The 25,836-nt window shown below is 30.9% G+C and overlaps 1 protein-coding gene across 1 annotated transcript; it reads left to right on the forward strand.

Annotated features, from left to right (window-relative positions):
- The first annotated feature begins 7,115 nt into the window (after positions 1-7,115).
- LOC145321983 (uncharacterized) lies at positions 7,116-21,835 on the forward strand. Its single transcript, XM_080163704.1, has 13 exons — positions 7,116-7,184; positions 7,502-7,549; positions 8,155-8,186; positions 9,145-9,208; positions 9,976-10,062; positions 10,701-10,772; positions 11,042-11,140; positions 11,748-11,800; positions 18,070-18,135; positions 18,601-18,657; positions 20,689-20,717; positions 21,234-21,312; positions 21,757-21,835. The coding sequence occupies exons 1-13, from the start codon at positions 7,152-7,154 to the stop codon at positions 21,821-21,823; spliced, it is 786 nt and encodes a 261-aa protein (XP_080019830.1). The 5' UTR covers positions 7,116-7,151; the 3' UTR covers positions 21,824-21,835.
- Positions 21,836-25,836: the final 4,001 nt, after the last annotated feature.

The raw sequence follows: 25,836 nt of genomic DNA on the forward strand, positions 1-25,836 counted from the left end.
TAGATGGTTGATAATAAAGCAGTGTCTACTCTTAGTCATGTATATTATAACCATGACTATAAAGACGCTACCTTATTTATAGTTATATAGAATATATATATTTATAGATGGTCGATAATAAAGTCATGTATATTTTATAACCATGACTATAGAGAAACTACATTATCTATAGTTATATAGAATATATATATATGTAGATGGTTGATAATAAAGCAGTGTCTACTCTAGTCATGTATATTATATAAACATTACTCTAAAGAAACTACCTTATTTATAGTTATATAGAATATATACATATATTTATAGATGGTCGATAATAAAGTCATGTATATTATATAACCATGACTAGAAAGACACTACTTTATCTATAGTTATATGAATTTATAGTGTGGATGGTTGAAAATAAGGCAGTGTCTACTCTAGTCATGTATATTATATAACCATGACTATAAAGACACTACTTTATCTATAGTTATATAGAATATATAGTGTTGATGGTTGAAAATAAAGCTGGTCTACTCTAGTCATATAGAATATATATGTATATTATATAACCATGACTTTAGAAACACTACCTTATCTATAATTATATATAATATATAGTGTAGATGGTTGATAATAAAGCAGTGTCTACTCTAGTCATGTATATTATATAACCATGACTATAAAGACACTACCTTATCTATAGTTAGAATATATAGTGTAGATGGTTGATAATAAAGCAGTGTCCACTCTAGTCATGTATATTATATAACCATGACTATAGAGACACTACCTTATCTATAGTTATATAGAATATATAGTGTGGATGGTTGATAATAAAGCAGTGATTTTGGGCAGGTTTGAGGCTATTCGTTCAGTTTAGAAAGTCGGTAATGTTCGCCATTTGTCAAAGAACATTAACCAGTGATTTAAAGTAAAAACAACCACTGAATTATGCCCTTCGACAAAAACAAACAAGTAAACTTTTATCCACAATTAGCAGGTACCCCAAGGAAACAGTAACACCGAAGTATTAATTATCCATAAGGGTCATTCGACTGTGATAAAAAATGTTAAAACTATATCACTTCCAAATAACCTTAATGGAATTTCTTCCAACATACATACAAGTGTAGAACCTAACCTTCTTAGACTCAGAATTAAAGATATAAGGATTTGTTTCACCTTATATACCCAAATTGATATAAATGGCTTCGCTGTAGGGCGGTCATATACAGGTTAGCGTGCTTGCTATGGCGGTCAACTAGTGCTCAGCGCGCTTCCTCAGGTGGTCAAAAGCGTTCAGCGCGCTTGCTTGGGTGGACGGGTACGTGAAGGATGGAAGGGAGCTTAGGCGGTCAAACATTGGGATGGTGAGTGACGGATTTTAAGGAGCTTTTTAGCGGTCAAAGTGGACAAATGAAATAAACTATTTAAACTATGATTAAGTAATATCTTAAATTTTAATTGATGAAATGCAACTTTGGTTGTTGGGAATAAAATATTGTATAACGATCCCTATAATGTATTACATACAATAAAATTTTTTCCGTCTGTGTGTTAATTATTTTGGCCTTGATTATCTAAATTTTTAAAGTTATAAGCTTCGCTACTTTTGATTTTTGTTCTCCTTATTTTTGATTGATTCTGGGAAAACTTATTTTCATGTTTTTCTTCTCCTGTGATGTCAAAAGTAATATTATGTCAATAATTAAAGTTATGAAAAAAACAGTATTTTTTTCCTTATTAATAGACAAGTACGTGGAACCGCTACTAGACCAACCATCATATAAAAAAAGGCAGCTGAATTTGAGTTTCCGATTGTATATGTATTACTCTCATTCTATCTCAATATTTACTACTAGCTAAAAAAGGCTCAAACTTTTTAAAAAATCAAAATTTGAAAAAATAAAATTTTGAATGTATACTGTATAAATCGCTTTGTTTTCAAGAATTAACTTAATTAATTTAATGTAAGCTGGAAATAGCTTTTGCAATAGCTGGGTTATCTGTCGTACAACTTCGGAAATTAGGGAAAAAATGGATAATCAATATTCAGTTGATATAAAAAAAAGGTTTATTAATGATTGTAGGATGTATGTGGATATTATGACAGGGGAAAAGAGTCGTCAATTTAAATTCCTAACATTTATTCAGTTCATTCATCTAGTAGGAGTAAAGGGTATGGAAAAGAGGGAATTTCATCTTACCTCCATCAAGTTTCACTTTATTAGGAAATACGAAAATATGGTGTAAAATCCAAGTAATAATAAAACCATTGGTTTATTAGTATCTTTAATCTATTTATAGTAGTGCAGCTACACTACAATAAAATATATGTGTAGATGTCTGTTTGTTTGTCTGTCGGTCTGTAGACAGTTAACGACGAATACCTTTTATTAATCAATTGGAAGAATATCATAATTAAACCTGAATATCTTTAAATTTGGTTAAGACATTTGACGAAAATGTTGAATTTTTTTCCCATCTTACAAGTTGTTAGCTTGTTACTAATCTATATTGTAGTTTTGCTACTAAATATTTTTTTATCAAACATATATTTAAAAATAGAAAATCAATTCATATTCTTTTATTAGAAAAACTTTTTCCTTCTGTTGTTTGCACAAGACATTGGCTTCAGGGCTGATAGGGATGGTAGATAATGTAGGAAATTTTTCTATATTCTCATATAAAAGTAACAGGATGTATATGTGTGTAGCAACGGATCTTGATAACCACTGAACGGAAATTTTTTATTTATATTTAGTCATTCCAAGAAAACGATAAATATTTGGACAAAATAATTTTCCGAAGCAAGTTTTATCCTAAAAAATTTAACTATTCCTAGCTGACTTATTACATACTAGCGGCTGCATCCTTAGCATCTGGGGACTCTGTAATTTGAAGGTAAGGACATAAAAATAGCCTAACACCGTCCAAAGACTTAGATTTAAAATAAAACAGTTTAATACCATCACTGGACCTATATGAGGCTTCCCTGAAATGGAGAACTCAATCGGTTCAGTAGTTATAGAAGTCTTAAGCTACAGAGAAAAATACCTTATGACTTTATATGTTAGGATTAAGACGAAATAAAACAATACTACACTTTCGTACCAATATGTGTACACATTATAACCAATAATCTGACCGGATTTTTCCTATATTGTGATTTTAATGTTCAATTTACTGATTAGGGATCTAAACCTACAATACTTGTTTTTGTCATTTGATGCTTGTCTAACATTAGTATTAGGTTGATATAAAGACTACATTGTAAAAAAAAATTCTGGGGGGGAACATTCCTACATATCTGTAAGTCTCGCATTAAAATTTATTCAAAATCTGGAAAGTTCAGATTATGTAAATATTTTCATTTTTTAATGCAGTCGCTTACGAAATTGGATATTGGACATAAGTGTATATATCGACAAGACAGTGGTAATATGGACAGTTCGTTGATAAAGTAGAAAGAAAATGGAATGGGGTAAAGGGGTTGGATAGGTATAGTTATTTTAGCCATCTGCGAGTATTACTTTATCAGAGAACACGGAAATCTGGTGCAAAATCCAAATATAAATAATATATTAATTCTTACGAAATGCTTGAGTTTGTATTAGATATTTCAACCTGTTATTAAAAGCGAAGCTTTTCTATAATTAGGGTCGGTCCGTCCGTCCGAGACAGATAGTTTTTATTCATTAATTTAGGCATGTTAGAATTGTCCTATCGAATTCAAACTTTGCATGGTGATTCCTGTAGTAGTTAGGTACTCTATAATCATTACCAGAATGTCCGTACGTACATTTTTAACATGTTGATTTTTCTACTTTTTTAACAACAAATTTTTATGTGATATAATTATTCGTTTGATTAGATTTTTTTGTATATTGATTTCTGGGACAACAAAGAACAATATTATAAGCGAAGCAACTCTATAATCAGGTCCTAAAAATGTAAGTATGTCCATAAACATTATCCTGTATCAAGCAGTTTTTCAACAAATTTACTTACAATTTTGCTTCGACTCTTATACTATTGTATTTTGATTATTCATTTCAGACACTATACAATTGTTAATGTCCGTTTGTCGTACCGTTTCAGTGCTTCGATTTTATGGATGTTGTCATCCTTGTTGGATTTAGCAGTCAGATTTAATTTCCAAACAGATTTTTAAAATTTTGTAATTGTAAAACCTTTATGATTTTATTTTTAGAAGCCAGGCTTTTCTTTATTTTGTGTCTTTACGTCCGGTTAGCTCTTTTGTTAATTTATGCATGTTAGTAGTGTTCTAATTTAAGATGACAATTCTTGCAACAGTTAGGCACAATCTAGAAAGCGCAGCAATTCTATGCTTTAAATTTTAATGGTTCATATAAAACATGATAATTTTTAGCTATTTTGACAATAATTCTTGTAAAATATCATTATCCTATTAATTTGATTTAATGATTCCTAGGACAACCCTTTTCTTATAACTCTCCATCTTTTATTTTTATAAAAGGTAAACTAACCTCAATAAATTGAAGCAGTATTCCTGGGGGCTATGGCCAAAGTCAGCTTATCATATTTGATTCTCTTACATAGCTGTAAGGTTACAAGATATGTGAGGAAAAAAATAAATTGTAAAAGGAATGATGGGGATACGGATTATTATTCAAGTTTTTAGATTATGTGATGTTTGTAATGAATTAGTCACGGAGGGAGGGGACATTAGACTGAGAATTACACTGGTACCCAAAGTTGTATAACCACGTTATGTTATTCGTTGGTTCCAAACTTTGGGTACTTTACTTGAATCTTGATTGGTTGGCTGAAAACAAGTAGTGTCCAAACTTTCAAACCAATAATTTCAACCTACAGAAGGAGGGGTAAAATCAATTATCATCATTGGGAGAGTACATCGATTTGTCATCCATTGTCTTACTTGTAGTCCTGTAAATTGGTGTTTGTTAAGGGGGAGAAAATTCAGGAAAGGTAAAGGGGCAAAAAATAAAACTTAGGGCAAAGCAATTGGGCGTTTTCTTTAAAGTGCATAGTCGTGCAGTGCCCTGTAGTTTTTTGTGTGTTTGTGTTTTACTTTAGGTCAGGATAGGTTAGGTTAAATCAAGTTGATTAGCCCCGTTGGGTTAGGGCACCGCTGATTTTTAGTCAAAGTGTATTGGGGCTAGTCATTCAAGATTTTTTTCTTGAAAATATTAAAAGTTACTTAGTTGTAGTTAAAGCAGCAATTATCGAGTCCCGGTTTATATTTGTGAATAACCAAACCTTTCCACAAGAAAATAAGTCTCACAGACATTTCCATTCCAAGAAAAAATAAAAAATAAATATTCTTTCCCAGTAAAGCAAATTATTTTCTTTATATCTCTTCTGAACCTACAAACAAACATAATATAATATAATTTTATTGGTCAGGTTTTAGACTATAATTTCGGGAGATATTTAAAATAAATGTCTATGATAAAAGGCTTTAATAACACCAACGCCAATTTTTATATTAAAGCAAAACAAGGATGATAACATTCACAAATTAGTCAAATGGACATATTTACATTTAAAACTTGAATGTAAAATTATACCTAATACCTACTCATGAAAGTAGAATATACGTGGATATGTCAGGCGAAAAATTGTCGTATATTTAGGTTGCTAACATGAACATCCTTTATTGGTAAGTTCGTTCATCCAATAGGAGGAGAAATGATGGGGTAAATGGGTCATATGAATAGTATAATTATTTTAGCCCGATTCGAGTTTCACTTTATTAGAGAATACGAAAGTCTGGTGTAACATATCTGTATTATTCCTAATACTTAAAAGCCCTACTTTACTTGTTTCTTAAACAAGTGGTATTTTTAACAACTCATCAAAGTTGCAGGGATCTTAAGGGATAGGACAACAAACTATAAAATCTTCTACATCCCCTATGATGAATAACAAAACTACCCGTTCAGCAATTTATTGGTTGATAGGTTTGGACACTTGTATGAAAATCCAGTCAAGATTTGATGAAAGTGCCCACAGTTTTTAAGGCAATGAAACAGATAGCATGTTTTTAAATTTTGTGTACCAATACAATTTCCAGTCCAATGTCCCTCCCTCCCTGGCAGAGTTGTGAAACCAATATTGAATATAATATAGATGAAAATATTGAACAAAACAAAAATATATTCCCTTCTCTAAGTAATATATTTCAAGTAGTATTTGTGAATTCTCTTATGGCGAAAGTATAAAAATTGTTTATTTAAAGAAAGCCTGCAGGAAATACTACTCTATTACTGCAAAAATGACTGCCACAATTAGATCTAATAAACCAATGTTGAAGCCTCCAGCTTAAATAACAAAAAAAGTATGCATCTTAAAACGAATGTTGAAGGAATTAAAAATCTTCAAAATTATTGCAGCTCTTACATCAGAAATTTCAATATAAAATTCCACCAGCTTGAATCAAACTATAAGGGCACTTTGGGCACAAAGTTAGAATGTCAGTAACTAATTACATTTCAACAATAATAACAACCCTTTTTATAGTCTAAATCTAGTCTAAATAGGCTAAATATTCGGTAACTTTTGTGTCATTGAAGGTGGAAGCTTCAAATTTGGGGTATTAGTTCTACTTGTGGCAGTATTTTAGCAGTTAGATTACTGTATTTTCGACAGGCTTCCTTTAACCAAAAATGTGTAAAAAATCTGAATACATGTGAAAAAGTTATTTTTCCTTACTCATTATAAATTATTTTCAGAAAAAAATGAGTTGACAGTTAGAATACCAAATATACAGAACTATTACCATTCAGAAATCAAAGGAAAAGCATTGGGAGATGAAAATATAATGGTTTATTATTTATTTTTCTCTAAACAGGTGCTTTCCCACATGTTTCTGGTTGACCACTGTAGCCCTTCCTTCTCCCTTATTTTGAAATTAACTTGATAAAAATTGGAAAGGAGTTGATTTTTTCTATACTTAACCTTGTTAGATCTATATCTGCAATGCCCAAGCTCTGAAGGGCTATCCAGCACCCAATAAAACCTACCCTAATTGAAATTCATTGTTTAATAAACCAGGATAGTCCAGTTCGTAAATATACAAAACACAGAAGAATCCAAGGTTTATTTCAAATGCCTATGCTTGTAGTCCCTGAAAACACTCACAGCTTGAATAGGACAAGATGAGAGGAAGTTCCAATCATTCTTCAAAACTGGTAATAACATAGATAGATATATAAATCAATAGATAAAAAGTTATATATGTAGAAAGATAGATTGATAGATATGATACATAGATAAAAAGTAAGATAAGTAAATAGATAGATATATAGGTGAATAGATAGATTATTTTATCATTTATTAAGATATATGGATAGATAGATATATAGATAGACATGTAGATAGATAAGTAAATAGAAAAATAAGTAGATAGATTGATAGATAGATAGAGGTACAACAAAATCACATCTTATTGAATATCTAAAATATAAATCTATCTAATGCAACTGATATTGTATCTATTTATATCTAGATTGTATTTCCTACCCAAGCCTGGCAGTTTGCTGATTATAAAACTCAGGTCAGCTTTATAGTGAAGATCCTTTATAATTTTATTTTTAATTTTCTATACATACAACCATATTGACTTTTGCAGCACCTCTACTTAGCGTTGCGGAGCCGTTTGATTTTGGTGCGGCTCCGGCTCCGACCTAAAATCAAGAAAAAACTCGACATATTTTTTTCCCACGTCTATTTTTGACTTTTGAAAGTTTTAAAAGTTAAATTTTTGATAAATATGTACTTGAAAAACTTAATAGGGGCATTTGCACATGACAAAACAGAGTTACCAAATTGTAATTTATAAAAAATCTCTTTATTTATCTAGTCCGGAGCCGGAGACGTTTTTTAACGAAAATTACGGCTCCGGCTCCAGCAAAATATGGCGGCTCCACGGCTCCCGGCTCCGCAACACTGCCTCTACTTATTATATACTGTCAGTATGTCATATGATTTTGAAAGTTTTTATTACAGGGTTGGGCCGTATACTTTTTTGGCCAGATACCGGAAATCCGGCTTATTTCTAATGCCGGATATCCGGTATCCAGCCCGATAAGTGGTTCACTACAATTAAGTTCTTTGATTCTTATTTTATAAAATTTGAAACATATTTTTTTTTTATTTCAGGGATCTGACACAAAACGCAAGAAAACTTTTAAGTAAGTCAAATTATACTAATGTCATGAAAAAGATTTTAAAACCAAAAAAAAAACTTAATCCCACTAATTCAGAACTGCTGCGAGAATAGAAAACTTATTACATTTTGTGATTTTCAGTAATTAAGAATCAAATTGGCACTATTGTATATTTTTCTAAATTCGTCTAGCTTAAGGACTGGTCCTATTGATATAAGGTACATACCTACACGAAGGAGGTGTAGAGAATATCCGCTTCTAAAATATGCTTTCATAAAAAGTTGATACAAAAATATTAAAACTTTGCTTTATGAATAAAAAGGCTATTTTTTAACGATTATAAACGAGTAATAGACAGCTATATATAAAGGAAGGTAAAATTTAAACCTTTATTAGTAGAATTTACCTAAAATAAAGCTAATATTAAAGGATTAAATAGATATTAACCCTCTAAAATTCAAGGTAAAAATGTAACGAAAAATGGTAAAACATATTTTAAAAGTAAGTAAATATAAAAAATGTTTAATTTAATAATAAAATAAGATAAATTTTAATATAAACATTAAGAGCTATAATATTTTGAATAAAATTTCTTTGGTAAAAAGATAAAATATTAAAATTAAAAATATCAAATGTTTTTAATAGGGGTGTTTTCTACATTTTATAATTGTTTTTTTTTTATGAACATACATATTCCCGAAGTTTTCGCTCAAAGTGCCATGTGGAGCATTGACCCCCCCATTTCTTATTTTGAAATAAAATTCAGAATAACTGTGGTAGCGGAGTTTTTGTATTTTACTTTAGGTTAGGTAGTCCCTCGGACCCTCAGAGCTTGGAAAAACGCAGGGCTGGGAGTTAGGCATACCAACAAAATTTCAATTTATTTCAAAAGTAATTGGGGGTGATGGTTATTGTTCGACAGACATTTATTAAGATATCCCCCTACTTAATAAACCAATTAACATTTTAATCAAATTTTTAGAAAAGTTGCAAATCAGATTCGAACAGGACAAAAATTAAGCTATGGTATATTGGCTACACTTAAGGTAACTCAATAAGTTATAACAGGATTTGTATTGTATCAAGTTACTTCCTAAGAATTTTTTTTTTAGTTTGCACCCCCTTGACAAAGCCTTGTGCACGCCAATACTTATAATAAAACATTTTATTTCTTCTATAACATATAATATTACTAGTCGATTACACCTAGCATAAATGGTTCAGTCGGTTCAGTGATAATTGAATTCTTTAGCTACATACAAAAAAAACCTTACAACTTTATATATTAGGATTTAGTAAAAATAAATATTTGCGTGATAATATACATATATTTTGACATTGAAACATTTTCCGTAAAAAGTCTTAAGGGACCTTCTTAACAATATAAATCTATCTTTTTACTCTAGAAAATATATATTATATATTCTAATTCGAAAGAAATTATATTTGAATTCTAAGTAAAATATTATAAATTTATAGTTGCAGGAAACTTGCATAATAATATTCTATTTCTTTAAGAGTACAAAAGATCAAATATTTCCTTAATTTCTTGATTATACATCTATTCATACAATTTTCTATCTTAGGTAAGTTATTTAAAAAATCATTGGTAAAATTCGTTGATTGACAAATTTACTGTGGACGCCCTATCTATTTATTTATCTAACCTTCAATATATCTATCTACCTATCTATCTTATCATTTATTTATCTATCTATCTACTTAGGACAAATCCACTCTAACTGACAAACTGACCGTGGACGTAAGCATTCATATATTAATCTACCCATCTATAATCTATCTATCTATCTAGGGAAAATTACTTGTAAAATCCTCGCTACCTGACAAATTGACGGAGGACGCCAGCCAGGTTCTAGACTGGACATTACCTCTTCCCAGGGTAACTTTTTGTAAACATGCCTAATTATCCTAGGAATTACCATTATCATATAAAAAGTACATTAAATTGTAAGATTTGTTGGAAGGACGTCCAAGCTTTTAATTTTCTTTTTTTTTGAGGGGGGGGGGGGTGGTAATCTTTATTTCATATACGCAAGGTCGTCCAAGTATTTATTTTGGGGAAGGGGTGTAATCACCCCTTTACCCCCCCCCCTCCTTGGACGTTCTTGATTTGCTGATTTTATGGAAGTTTCAAATGGTTTCATACTATTTTACTACTACCTTTCCTTCACTAGATGCTACGTGCGTAACCGCAAGCACAAATAAAACTAATAGTAAAATTAACCTAAGTAAACATATTAAACATCGACGTAAAGGATTTCTCATAAAGATTATCGAATTCCTTATGCTTGATTTAATAAAACTACAATCATTTATCTTTACGTTATGAACACAAAAACTTTGAAATGTTTATAAGGGGACGAAGACGGGATGGAAAATGAATGGAAGGAGAACAGAGGGAAAGTTAGGAGACATGAAGAAAAAAATGTGTTTTTGATATAAATCGGGCCAGTCTATTATTACAAATCAATAGAACGAAGTACAGACAAGATGTTTAAGACGGAAATATTTTTTTAGTTTCATGATAAAATTCGGGAAGAAGACCAAAGAAATGCCAGAGCTAGCCCAAAAAAGTTCAGAAAACCAAAGGTGAAATTTTAGTGTTAAAAATCCAATTAACTAACTTTTATTGATCTACTTTGCAGTTTAGGTTCGATCCATTGGATTGGAACCGGTTCTCAGCCGTTTTGAAAAATAATCTATATCATTGTATAATAGTATATTAAAATAAATAAAAAATAAAACCTGTTTTGTTCATTCGGGCCTTTGCTCCCTCGGGGCTAACAAAAACTTGTTTTAATAGTGAAGGAACGGAGTCTTGTAGTGACCTACCATATCCTATCTATCTATCTATTTAGAAAGCCCCAAGTGAAGAAACTAGTGAGGGAACGGGGTCCTGTAGTGACCTATCTTCTTCTATCTTTGATAAAAATCTTTATAATGGATTCTTAAGAAAGGTAAAATAACAATAACCTATCCTTAACCTAAGGTTTTTTTGTTCTTTAAGATCTCTCTATCCACTTAACTGATAGAGTTTTTTTTCTCAAAATTTTAATATCTTCCCCCCCAAAAAATTAAAATTAGAGGGGTAGGGGTTATTGAGATAACACATAAGATAACGTGGTTATAAAACTTTAGGTACTAGTGTAATTTACAGTTCTATGTCCCCTTCCTTCCTGGTTGTCCTACCTATAGACAGAATCTCAGTATAAAAGTTAATGATGTTTTTTTTAATATAATGTATATAGGATATGACAAAGCCCAAATTGTGTAAAAAATCATCTATGTGACGTCACATGGATCATTTTAACACAATTTGGGCTTTGTCTAGGACATACGTGAATATATTGACAGGGGAAAATTTTTCATCAATTTGGCTTGCTAATATGGACCCTATTTATTGGTCAGTTCGTTTATTTAGTAGTAGAGGAAGGGATGGGGTAGAGTTATCGCTATCTTATCCAGCTGCGAACATCACTTTTTTGGAGTACATGAAAGTCTGGTGTGACATCCAAGTAATAATACATCGATTTGAATAAATGTAAATTGTGGTTGTTGTTACAGGTAGAAGATGTTAAGGACGAAGATGAACAGGAAAAAGTTATCGAAGGTCTCAGGTTAGAAACATGTAATCAATCCATCTATCTATATTTAATGTTATTATCTATGTATTTAAAATTTAGTTCAAAATATATTTATCTATATAAAGTGTGTTACTTTATTTTATGTTTTATTATTATTTGGCCACAACTTGGTCAAAAATGCTCACAAATCAGACCTTTTTTGACCAAAGATACTCAAATGGTTCCTTTACAAGCCCTATCAATCAGTTTTAAGATATCTTTATATTTCAAGGAAAATTTATGAAAATACTAAAAACAGCAAATTTGCAAATTTAGGTGTTACCTTTTATATGCACAGATACCATAAAACCAATAGAAAATACTTATTTTTACTTTTCTGGGATTTTTAAAGTTTGATTCTGTTAAATTGGCTATTCTTGAAGGGATTTATGCATTGAAATATACTGAAACATAATATTGGGCAGAAATTAATGTATTTTAAAGAAAGAAAATTTTAAAAATAAGAAATTCGACCTCTATCACTTCAGAGGACAGCTGCCAACCTCCAGTTGACAGGATATAGTTTAATACTTGTTAGCAATAATAATTAGCCAAAAAAGTAAAACAAAAAGTTTTTTAATATGGTAAAAAAATGATAATCTAAATCTTAATTTGGGGGATGATGATCTGAAGGATGCTCTTACTGGTAGTGATGATGACCCAGATCGTATCCAAGTACATGAGCATTATGACAACTCATCTATTGAACTATGGTCCAATTTTTGAATTTGTAGCAGCCTTCAATTAAAAGTTGTAACAAGAAATATAACCATCTTTTAAAAACTACCATATTTACCTTATAAATTGGAGAATTTAAAAACCATGATTGTATGTTTAGGGATTTATCTTTATTGGAGTATGCTACAACTACAAAAATCGGACCATAGTTTAATAGATAAGTTGTCATAATGCTCATGTATTTGGATACCATCTGGGTCTTCATCACCAACAGCAAGAGCGTCTTTAAGATCCACATCCCCAAAATTAAGATTTGGATTATCATTTTTTTACCATATTAAAAAACTTTTTGTTTTACTTGTTGGGCTAATTATTATTGCTAACAAGTATTTAACTACATCCTGTCAACTGGAGGTTGGCAGCTGTCCTCTGAAGTGATAGAGGTCGAATTTCTTATTTTCCAAAATTTCTTTCTTTGAAATACATTAATTTCAGCCCAATATTATGTTTCAGTATAATCAATGCATAAATCCCTTCAAGAATAGCCAATTTAACAGAATCAAACTTTAAAAATCACAGAAAAGTAAAAATAAGTATTTTTTCTGTTGATATCTGTGCATATAAAAGGTAACACCCAAATTTGCTGTTTTTTAGTATTTTCATCAATTTTCCTTGAAATATAATGATATCTTAAAAATGATTGATTGGGCTTGTAAAGGAACCATTTGAGCATCTTCGGTCGAAAAAGGTCTGATTTGTGAGCATTTTTGACCAAGTTGTGGCCAAATGATAAAAAAACATAAAAAAAGGTAACACACTTTATATATTATTTATCTGTTTAATCTAGGTATATCTGTCATTTTATACGCCTATACATGTATTTTCAAATAAATTTATCATTCTTTCTATTTATTATCTGCATGGCCATCTTTATATCTATCTATTCATTAGGATATATAAGTTGGAAGGAATTTCAATATTAAAGGGAGATTTGAAATCTGCATAAATTTTTTAGGATGTTTTATAAAATTCGTTTTTTGTATAAATATTTATCTAAAAGCGGAAATACAATTTAAGTTCATTAATTTTGACCAATAGGATAGGTGGATTGGAAACTACCTGCGCTCTGCGCTCTAATTGGTTGAATGATGTGCGACACTTAAGCTTCTCCTATCAGAGCGAAGATAATTTTCAATCCACCAATCACAGATGTCAAAACTAATTAACTTAAATTGTATTTCCGCTTTTAGATAAAGAATTATACAACAAACAAATTTTATAAAAATCCTTAAAATTTGATGCAGATTTCAAATCTCCCTCTAACATTAAAATTCTTTCCAACTTATATATCTTACTATACATGTATTTTCAAAACTATTAATCGCCATTTCTATCTGTAATTTTCATAACTACCTTTTTATGTAACTTTAAATTGAAGACGATTGATAATGATAACCTTAGTTATTGAAATATATATATGGCCTCAGGGGCGTCCAAGCTTTTTATTTTGGGGGGGGGTAAAATGGCGCGCGAAGCGCGCCGCAAATTTTTTTACCCGCCCCAAAATTTTTACCCCGGGGGTAAAATTTGCTTGGGGGGGGTAATTACCCCCCCTGAAATCTGTTGACAGGGGTAAAATTTTTTTTGTTAGAGATTTTCTATTTTGGGGAGAGTATTTACCCCCCCAAAATTGTTTGGGGGGGGTAAATACCCCCTCCTAAATGGTTGGGGGTGCCTACGGCACCCCCAGGGTAGGGGTAAATTTTAAATGGGGGGGGTAAAATGAAAAAAAATTTGGGGGTGCCGTAGGGGGGGGGGGGTAATCGCCCCATTACCCCCCCCTTGGACGCCTATGTATGGCCTGTACAAAGATGTTAGTTTGATAAAGTAGTCTTGGGTTGAGATGGATCAATAGCTTTTAAAACTAACTTTAAATTTATTGTCTATTTATCTCTCTATCTTTAATATTAGTTATCTATATACATGTATTTCAAAATCTATTTATTCATTTCATACATTTATAATACATCTAATAATCTTTCTTTCTATCTATTTGAACATCTCCTAATATCTAAAAAGAATACTGAGCTGTAAGAGATATGAAACAGAAATTAAATATTTTGATCTTCCTTAATAACTAGGGGAGAGAACGAAAAACTATAGCATAGCAAAGTTTCTAACAAGGTCAGTTGAATTCGAGTTGCCGATTGTGTACACAGTTTCCTCGGTGTTTCCTCACCCTATCTCAATATTTACTACTAGCTAAAAAACTTCAAACTTCAAAAATCGATTTATTATACTGTATCGGAAGTATAATAGTATGTTGCGTTTGTGAACTCGAACCTTTATCCTTTTTGTTTTCCTTATCATTATTGGCAGTTTAGAAAGCGCCTATTTTCAAAAAGTTCATAAGTGTGTGCGGCATTCCAAACAATGCTTGCGCAACCAAGCCTAAAACAAAGCCCATGTGGCCATCTTATTTTTTTTCCGTTGGACAGTGCGGAGTTTCTGTGTATGAAAAACTATGTTTCACATTGAAATGTGGTGTTATCCGTGCTGAAAATACCTTGAGTGCTTCCCGGTTTGACATGTTCAATGACCTCGGTAAGAATTCTTTCTTTTAAGCATTTTTAATAGAGTGGAATGATTTCTTAAAGACGGCAAATTAATTTCTTTATTTTCATTAAAATTAGACCACGTAATTAATTTATTTTTGTACCAGAATATTTTAATAGTAGTCTATGATGATTTTATCCATGAATTATAAACTCGCATTAAGTTTTGATTTAATTTTAAGCAAAAATAACCCTAACTTCTTTTATACATTTTGAAATATAAATTCAAAATCACGAAACCTTTTATAAGGAAAAGATGATTATTCCCAAATGAAAAAGATTTATTTTCTTTTACAAGATTTATTTTCTTTATGATGTATTTAACATTTTAATATTTGATTATTAATTTTGTTATTTTTATTTCAGCGTGACCGTTTTCATACAATAAATTGTATTAGTAACTACGCTGGTTTTGAATCATGTGGGAAGTAGCAGGTTTAGTACGTCTGTACTAAAAGATCTTGTACACGGCCAGGCAAATGCCGTTGTACCGAAACATATACATTCAAAATTTTGATTTTTTAAATTTTGATTTTTTTTGAAGTTTGAAGCTTTTTTTAGCTAATAGTAAATATTGAGATAGGATGAGGAAACACCGAGGCAACTGTGTATACAATCGGCAACTCAAATTCAACTGACCTCTAACAAGATACTAGAGAGATTTTCATGGAGGGAGGAGACATTGGACTGTAATTTAACCAGATTGGTTGGTTCCAATATAGTGGTGTCCAAACTTAAAAAAAAATTATCCACAGAATGGGTACTTTCGGGTATGTATATCAATTTATCGTCCATTGTCTTATCCCTTATAATCCCTGAGCTAAGATAGATGTAGAACATAATAGAAATGTTTTGAAAACTTTCCTTTATTCAAAATATCAGGGATTAGGGATTTGCAATCCTATAATATAAAGTAGTAAATGTTTTTTTGTCTGTCCCGAAGGATCTCGCTAACCGCTGAACCGATATTGTTCTCCTTTACAATGAAGCTTCTTATAGGTCCTGGGAAGGTTTTAAACTAATTTTGGGGAGGGTGTCTTTACCACCCTCCCCACCAAAAAAATAATTTTTCTCTTTTGAAACTCAAATTTAAAATGGGAGGAGGTCGACTTTTCCCCTTCTACCTTAAGTGCCCCTAGAGGCTTCTAGGGGCGTAGCCGCTAGTGTAGATATAAAGCATAAATATTTGTGATTTTTTTAAACGGTCGCTAAAAATAGATTTATTAATTTTGGATGTAACTTGACAGTTTCATGTTCTCAAATAAAGTGAAACTCGCAGTGGGCTAAAATAAGATTTGATTAAGATTTGTATATTGATTGGGGTGCTAGATCGATTCCTAGTTTTTCAAATTTTCATCATTATCTAAACTCCTGTTCAAGATAAACGGCTGGAATTTTTATGGATTAATTAAGTCAACTTCTACATATTTCTATAAAGTTTTTTTTTAAAGATATGATAATTGGTTGGGGTGCTAGATTGATTCCTAGTTTTTCAAGTTTTCATGATTTTTTCGACTTTTTGTTCAAGATAAAAAGCTGGAATTTTTAAGGATTAATTAAGTCAACATTATACATATTTTCACCAAGTTTAATAAAGACTTGCTATTAGTTAGGGTGCTAGATCGATTCCTAGATTTTACGTTTTTTTTAGCTTAATGCCTCTAAAGACTTTATACATTTTTAAAAGGTTTCGTGATTTATTCCATTTATTTCTTTTTAACATACTCAAAAGATTATTTTTTTCAGATGTCTATCAATAAATTTTGAGCTTCGCTACTTATGGATGTAGTCGTCCTTGTTTTTATATTAAGTCACATATGATTATACCGCATTATATTAGCAATCGAATTATTGTACGAAACAATTTCCCATGGCAAATCGATATCCTTCCAAAAGAGAATCCAAATGTTTTTAGAGCCAAAATAAACTATCAAACAAATAATGCGGTAGGATTGTTCTATGTTACTATATAGGTCACGTCTGGTAATAGAATTTATGATCTAAACAGTCTTATTTTTCTTATTTTTCTTCTAGGTGTGATTTCTCTTTAGCCTCATATTAAAAGAGAACAATATCGGTTTAGCAGTTACCGAGATCCTTACTTTTATATAAGAATTGAGAATCTCAAAACCAAGAACAGTTGAGCCATATGACAATATTAATTCAATGGAAATGAGGTCTCAAAATAGTTACATTGTGCTATCCCTTAATTCATGGAATCTAATTTTAAATTCATATTGTTTCTAAATTCTACACATTACATACAAACATCATATGTATTCAAATTTATACAACCATATATCTATCTATCTATCTATCTATCTATCTATTTATCAATCTATCTATCTATCTATCTATCTATCTATTTATCAATCTATCTATCTATCTATCTATCTATCTATCTATCTATCTATCTATCTATCTATCTATCTATCTATCTATCTATCTATCTATCTATCTATCTATCTATCTATCTATCTATCTATCTATCTATCTATCTATCTATCTATCTATCTATCTATCTATCTATCTATCTATCTATCTATATATCTATCTATCTATCTATCTATCTATCTATCTATCTATCTATCTATCTATCTATCTATCTATCTATCTATCTATCTATCTATCTATCTATCTATCTATCTATCTATCTATCTATCTATCTATCTATCTATCTATCTATCTATCTATCTATCTATCTATCTATCTATCTATCTATCTATCTATCTATCTATCTATCTATCTATCTATCTATCTATCTATCTATCTATCTATCTATCTATCTATCTATCTATCTATCTATCTATCTATCTATCTATCTATCTATCTATCTATCTATCTATCTATCTATCTATCTATCTATCTATCTATCTATCTATCTATCTATCTATCTATCTATCTATCTATCTATATATCTATCTATCTATCTATCTATCTACATATCTATCTATCTATCTATCTATCTAGATCATGGCTTGGATTTGCTGGCACAATGACAGGAACAATGGCCAACACTTTGGTAGAGAATGAGAAGTAAGATTTGATAACAGAATATTTTTAACTCAAAACTTCGTACGACTTACAGAGCAATTTTGCTGCAGAAATTACTAAAAGAGGTACAAAAGAGGCAAAAAGTTGTTGAACAGGCTTAGTCAATCAAAGTTTTTTTCGGCTGAAATTTAAAGATAAGGGTTAATATTTTTTTTTTGTGCTGATTCCCTTTAACAAGAGCTTTAGAAGATGTTTTGGTGACCTATCAAAATATCTTTTTCTTAGAAAAGCTACTCTATAATCCACTTTGTCTGTCCTTACGTCCATATTGATTTGAGAAAAATTTAGTTTTCTCGGCTGCTCAGCATCATATAAACTAAATATCTTTAATGACCACTTAACATTTGTTTCACTTTGTCTATTTATCCATCCGTTATTTTTGAGTGCTTCGCTATTAATGGATGTTGTCATCCTTGCTTTATTTTCCTGACAATATTTTTAATTTAGCCGACCCTGGACAAAAGATCCTTTGGACGACCAATCAAATGAGGATAATATGACAAGGTAATAAAAGACCATTATACAAAAATTCTGAAACGAGAATATGAGAATTACAGATTAACCAACAAAGTTGGTCAATACAAGATTCGCTTCTTAATAGTTATTTCTCGCATCGTATTATAAACAGCTTTCCGCGGATATAGAATGTACAATTATAAGATTAAAACTAGTTTTTAGCCCCGAGGTGCCGAAGGCACTGGCTAAAAAACTGGTTTAAATCTTATGATTGTACATTTTTATATTCCTAGAAAGCTGGATATAATTCGATGCTAGACATAGTTTTTTCGTATGAATAAGAACCGGTTTCTATCCACCGGATTCGAATGAATACGAGAATAGTTATTTCTCGTATCGTATTATAAACGGCTTTCCACGGATATAGAATGTACAATTATAAGATTAAAATTAGTTTTTTTAGCCCCGTGGTGCCGAAGGCACCGGCTAAAAAAACTAGTTTTAATCTTATGATTGTACATTTCTATATTTCGTAGAAAACTGGATATAATACGATGCTAGACATAGTTTTTTCGTATTCATGAGAACCGGTTTCTATCCACCGGATTCAAATGAATACTAGAAAAAGTATTATGATATCTTATATTTTGTACTTTTTACAGGGAGGAATAGGAAATAGATTAAACCGGTTTTATAAATAGGTTTTTTAATTGGTTTGCTTAAAAACTTCAATTACTTTTATAAAATCTTGATTGATTGGTTCAAGCTAGTAATGTCCAAACTCTTCAACCAATGATTTTAATTTAGACAAGGGATAACTTAATTCTTGATTGTTGTGAATGTAAATAAAATTATTGTTCATAGTCTTATACCTTAAGATCCCTGGCGTTTTTAGGAATTATGGAGAAAAAAATAGTTTGTAATTTGTAAATATGAGGAAGAGGGGCTGTTATTCAATAAATTTAATTATTTAGATTGTCTAATGTTTTTATGTATTTCTGGAATGCTTTTAATTTTATTTTGGCCAAATAATTAATGTTAAGGTCGATTTTCCATAAAAAATTATATTATTTATAAATATTTTCCCCGTTCCTTGGTTAATACTTAATTAAGAAAATGCATTCTGGCGGCGACGCTACTTTACAACCTTTTTGTGTCCGTTTGTCTATTAATGAGACTGTTATGCTTTGACTTACATGTTAGAGTTACAAATAATGAAATAGACCACACTAGGCAATTAAAGGAAGAAAAATTAATCATCTCTACCTCTAAAAAACAATTGGGCTACCATAGTATTACAGAGAGACAGAAGGACAGGACAGACCGACGTATGGAAATTCAAACGAAAGGATGGTCAAACAAAAGGACAGATATACAAATTACAGACATACAAAAGGAGCGTTAGATAAATGACGAGAAACAGACAGAAGGAGACTAACATAAGGACAGACAGACAGAAAGGACAGGCAGACAGACAAAAACACAGAAGGAATGACAGACAGACACAAACACAGAAGGAATGACAGACAGACACAAACACAGAAGGAATGACAGACAGACACAAACACAGAAGGAATGACAGACAGATACAAACACAGAAGGAATGACAGACAGACACATACACAGAAGGAATGACAGACAGACACATACACAGAATGAATGACAGACAGACAGACACAAACTCAGTAGGAATGACAGACAGACACAAACACAGAAGGAATGACAGACAGACACAAACACAGAAGGAATGACAGACAGACACAAACACTGAAGGAATGACAGACAGACACAAACTCAGTAGGAATGACAGACAGACACAAACACAGAAGGAATGACAGACAGACACAAACACAGAAGGAATGACAGACAGACACAAACACAGAAGGAATGACAGAAAGACACAAATACAGAAGGACAACCAGATAGACAAAACACAGCTTTACTACTAAAAATATTACATTCTTTTGTTAACAAAATAAAAAATAGGGCTTTTCTAGCATTACGCCCAGACAGAAAGACAGACACAATTTGCTTTTTGACTACCCTAATAAAAATACTAACATTCTTGTTGTTTTTCAGAAAAGCTGAGGATAATATGAACAAAATTGGTGAGTAAAAAACCTTATTAGTTTTTTCATTATCTAAAAGTATAAGAAAAAAACAAGGACCACTATGTTCGATTGTAACCAGAAAAAGCATGTAATCAGATTTATTTTTTGTCTGTTAATATCTCGCCAACCATTGAACTGATTAAGTATCCCCTTTTAGGGAAGCTTCAAACAGTCCTTTGGTGCATATAATCAATTTTACTTTTTATTATCTTACAGTTTAAGCAAAAAGACTACAAAAAAATGAAGATACAACTGAAACAGAAAATGAACACAAGCTTTAAAAGTACAATGGCAAATAAATTTGCTCATTCTACTTCTTAACACAAAATTATAAATAACATTTGTAAAACTCGAGAAAAACATACATACATTATATATGTACATGATTTCATACTTTTTATGAGCATAAAATATAATTTTAAGCCTCTATTCACAAATTAGGCAAATATATGACAACAAACAGTCTCCTAGGTCAACAGGGCGCCATTTAGTAAATGATTCAATTTATTCTAGCAAATGAGTTTTGTTCCTGGCTTAGAGATCTACCTGGTGAAGATAAAACAGTCAATAATATCAATGAAACTCATCTAAGGTAAATTTATCTATCTATCATCTATATATGTATTCATCAATCCATCTATCTTGGCTAATAGATCTACCTGGGGAGGAGAAAACAGTCAATAATATAATATGTATCTATCTATCTTTCTATATGTCTATCTTATTATCTATTATGGCTACGAGATCTAACTGGAAAACCTATATTATCTATACTAATATACCCATGTATCTATTGTAGAGCTCTATTTGATAAAGACCAATCTGATAATCCTTGTAGGACACAGTTTGCTGTCTTAGTAACTATCCATCTATCCAACTATCTATCTATTTATTGTAGAGCTCTATTTAATACAGCCCAATCTGCTAATTCTGGTAAGACATGGTTACTGTCTATCTGTCTATCTAACTAACTATATATCTATCTTTCTATCTATATAACTATCTATTTAACTAACTAACTATCTATCTATTGTAGAGCTCTATTTGATACAGCCCAATCTGCTAATCCTGGTAAGACAAAGCTTGCTGAAGGATTAAGGTAAATATTTAAATAGTATCGCAGCTACTCTCAAATTACCTTAAGTATGTCCTTATAAACAAAATGAACGTACGGATATTCTGGTAACGATTATAGAGTTGCTACGCTTTCTAAATCGTACCTAACTACTACAGGAATCACCATGCAAAGTTTGAAATTGATAGGACAATTCTAGCATGCATAAATTAACGAATAAAAGCTAACTATCTCGGACGGACGGACCGACCCTAATTATAGAAAAGCTTCGCTTTTAAAAATCATTATCTAGATAGTTTGTGCTTCTTTTAAAAAAACATTATATGTTTATGTTTTTTAAATATAAGGATAAATATTTTCATAAAAATATATTTTTAAAGTAGTGTAGCAAATGAGACTACTTTATATTGAGTGGGCCATAGGCGGCAGGGATAAGACAAAAGAATATAATTGAATTGTAGTTTTCTTTTTTTTACAATCATATATATTTTAAAGGGTTAGTAATACAAAGCACACTTCTGACAGACAGAAAGACATAAACTGTTATATAGTAGCTTTATTACTGAAAACAACGTCGACATATCCATAAGTTGCAAAGAACAAAAAAATGAATAAGAATACTGATATGGAGAATAACAAAGTTTTTAACCCTTACAGATCGGGCCCCAATTCCCACCTTAATAGATCGGGGGGGGGGGGGTCATATTGACCCCCCCCTCTATCTCAGCTTCTGTTACAGATAAAGACGTAAAATTTTTTTCTGGTGGTTCATGTGTATTTTTAGAGAAAATTACTTTTTCTAGTCATAGCAGTCAGGCCGCTCCTTAGCCGCTTTTTAGCGGCCAGCCGCTAAATTTTAAAACAGCTGTAGAGCGGCCAATTTTGCAGCTAGGATGACAAAATTTTAGGACGAACTTTTATTTTTCATAACAAAAAAATTACTTTTTCTGATCATCGCCGAAAAACGGCAAATAACGGAAACCGCCATTTTCGGCGGTTACGGCCGTATAACGGCGGTTGGCGGCACCAATTAATATTTTTATCTGTTTATTGTTGCTCAAGGATTTACCAAAAAAAATTATAGGTCTCTATCTGTAATAGAAGCCACGATATTCATGATATATGTCTGTAGTAAAAGCCGGACAAAAATCGGTCATAAAGTCGGTCAGGGTGCGGTCAAACGGTCATAACACCACTTTTCTCATAAGGTCAGTATTCACCAAAAAAAATTTAGGTTTTTACCTTATACACAAAAGTCATAATGTAGAAATTAAGATTTATTTAGAATTTTTAAAAAAATTTTGTGCTACCCAACCGACTTTGACCGGACACCACGACCGACACAGACCAGATATCCTAATAAAATCAACTCCTGCCGACGTATAATTACTAAACTTAAAAAGTCATGAAGTCACAACTCTCTATCTCACCTACAAAAAAAATGACATTGAAAAAACTAGAGGGGGGGGGTCAATATGACCCCCCCCCCGATCTGTAAGGGTTAATATCCATATTTTGTATGATGACTGAATGACTGAGAGTCTAAGTATATAATATACGGGATTCTCAGAACAAAAATTAAATTAAATTTGTATCCACAAAAATTTTGAAAATTGGAAAAATACCAAAGATATGCAGAAATATGTAAATAGTAAAAAAAGTTACTTGTTATTTCATCTACAGATACAAAAATGTACAAATAATGTTATGTCAAATACTAATGAAAGATTTTTATGATTTGACAAATTAGTGAAAGGTAAAATTGTAAAATGCATTCTGATTTTTCTTATTAAATTTTATTTATTCTAGATTTGTTTCTAGCATGAAGTTTTATTTTAATAAAGCATGACCTCTAAGGGGCTTGGTGTCGCTTTGGGTTCCAAACCTCTCCACGCACTTATGAAACATACTCCGCGTCTTATGATTGCTTTGTAAAGCATTCATCTGTTCGCTTGATAAGCAATCCTTTGATTGCACAACCTTTGTATTGAAGTCCTAACTCTGCATTGAAATGAGTTGCCCCTGTTTATGGGCTAAAATAATCCCCAATTCTTACTATTGATGTCATACACCTGACATAGCAGCATTAGTAGTCATTTTAACATATCTAGTATGATGCGGTGTGATTCAGACTCAAACCCGACACCTTCAAAGCAACAAGCGGACATGTTACCTAATACCAATTTTTAATTAGGCATGGTCCTTTATTTTGTCACTCTGTACAGTTCCTCACCAATATTTCTAAAAAGAAAATAGTCCTTTAAAAAGTAACAATTGGGACTTTTAGAGCCAACTTTATTGCACAGATTAATCAAATTATCTTAAAACTTTTCTCGTATACCTTATAATTCTAACAGCGTTTTTTTTTTGCTTGACTGTTAAAATATAAAATTTGAATAGGTTTCAAGATGGTTTTAAAATATTTTATTATAAGAATTTAGTTTTAGGAAGGTTTAAGGCCCTCATCCTCCTTCTTAAAGTACAAATAACAAAACTACATTCTAATCTCTTCAATTTGTTTACTAGAATGATTGATTTTCTTATATTCTTCACTAGCGGTTATGCCCCTAAAGGCCTCTAGGGGCACCTGAGGAGTGGGGAGTTGAATTTGATAACCAACATTTTTATTTTAGATTTAAAAAGAAAAGTAAAAAAAATCTTTTTCTGTTTTTTACCTTATGAACTATTTTTGACAGATTTTTTTTTATAAAATGGCTTGCTATATTGCATCAAGATCCATGACCAATCTATATAGGAAATAAATGTCTATAAATAAGCTTGAGTCTTCCAATAGTAGAGTGTTTCATACTCATAGTGCTCCAATAATCCATAATAGACTCTCATTGACCAGAACAATAAGACCCATTATTTTACTCTATGAAGAATAAATTCATTTTTTTTTATTTTATGTTGCTATTTGAATTATACTAAAGTATTAAATTTCTATTCATAAAACAGAAAATTTAAATTTATAAAATAGTAAATCTAAGAAAACTTATTTTATAAAATAATTTGATACTAGCGATGATCCGTAATGTGTTCAGATATTAAACTAAAATTTATCATTTAACTAAATATTTAACCCTTTCAGGACGATAATTTGAAACAAAAAATACTCAAAATTATAAATACAGTTTTGAATAAAATAATGAAATTTTAAAAAAAGCAGAAGGAAAGGGAGAGAGAGGGACATTTAATTTTTAAAAAATGATGAAAAAACGAAACTAAAGTTGTATAGTAATCTTTATGTGTAGTAACTTTTTTTGTAGTTGGGTTAATATTCAGGGATTGGACAATAGAAGAAAAAGATTAATATTCAGAGATAGGCCAATGGAAGAAAAAGATTAGTATTCAATCTAGCCAATAGTGGGATAATTTTAGAACGCTGCCTCTAGTAGATATATATTGGGCTAAGTTTCATGAGCTATACTATAAAATTGTTTTCTAAGATAGCTGTAAGTAAAAGTTATAAATCAAATTAAAAAAAACACTTGGAATGAGATTTGTTACCTGAATAGAAAACTATTTTACCAGCAATAAAACGACCATTTGTTTTGTATAAGATCTAAAATATAATATTCCTATGCATGCTATAATTGTTGTCATGGAAGCAAAACATAATATATAATTTTTTTTCATAGGTTGCACTTTTCTTGTATGTTGATATAAACCTAATATATTTTCCAAATTTTTTTGGAACACTTATATTGCACACACTTTGTCAGGGAGTCCATAAAAGGTCACTGGCCTCTCCAATACCACCATTAAAAATGTCATTAGCTTAAAAAAGCATCATTAAGACTAACTTTTTTATGATACTTTGTTAGTTCTAACATATAATTGTACATTATGGTTCATAACTGGAGGCAGCATGACGATACAACCAGTCAAATTTTGTTTATCATTAGTATATCTAATGGTCTTTTTTTTCAATAAACAACATACTTATATAGATATAAAAAAAGATTTCATATATGTTTAGTATATTTTCTCTTTTACATTAACAAAATAGATAGAATAAATAGATAGCAAAACAAGGAC

This window comes from Acartia tonsa, chromosome 6 (assembly GCF_053477335.1).
Source record: "Acartia tonsa isolate MP-2025a chromosome 6, ASM5347733v1, whole genome shotgun sequence".
NCBI lineage: Eukaryota > Metazoa > Arthropoda > Copepoda > Calanoida > Acartiidae > Acartia > Acartia tonsa.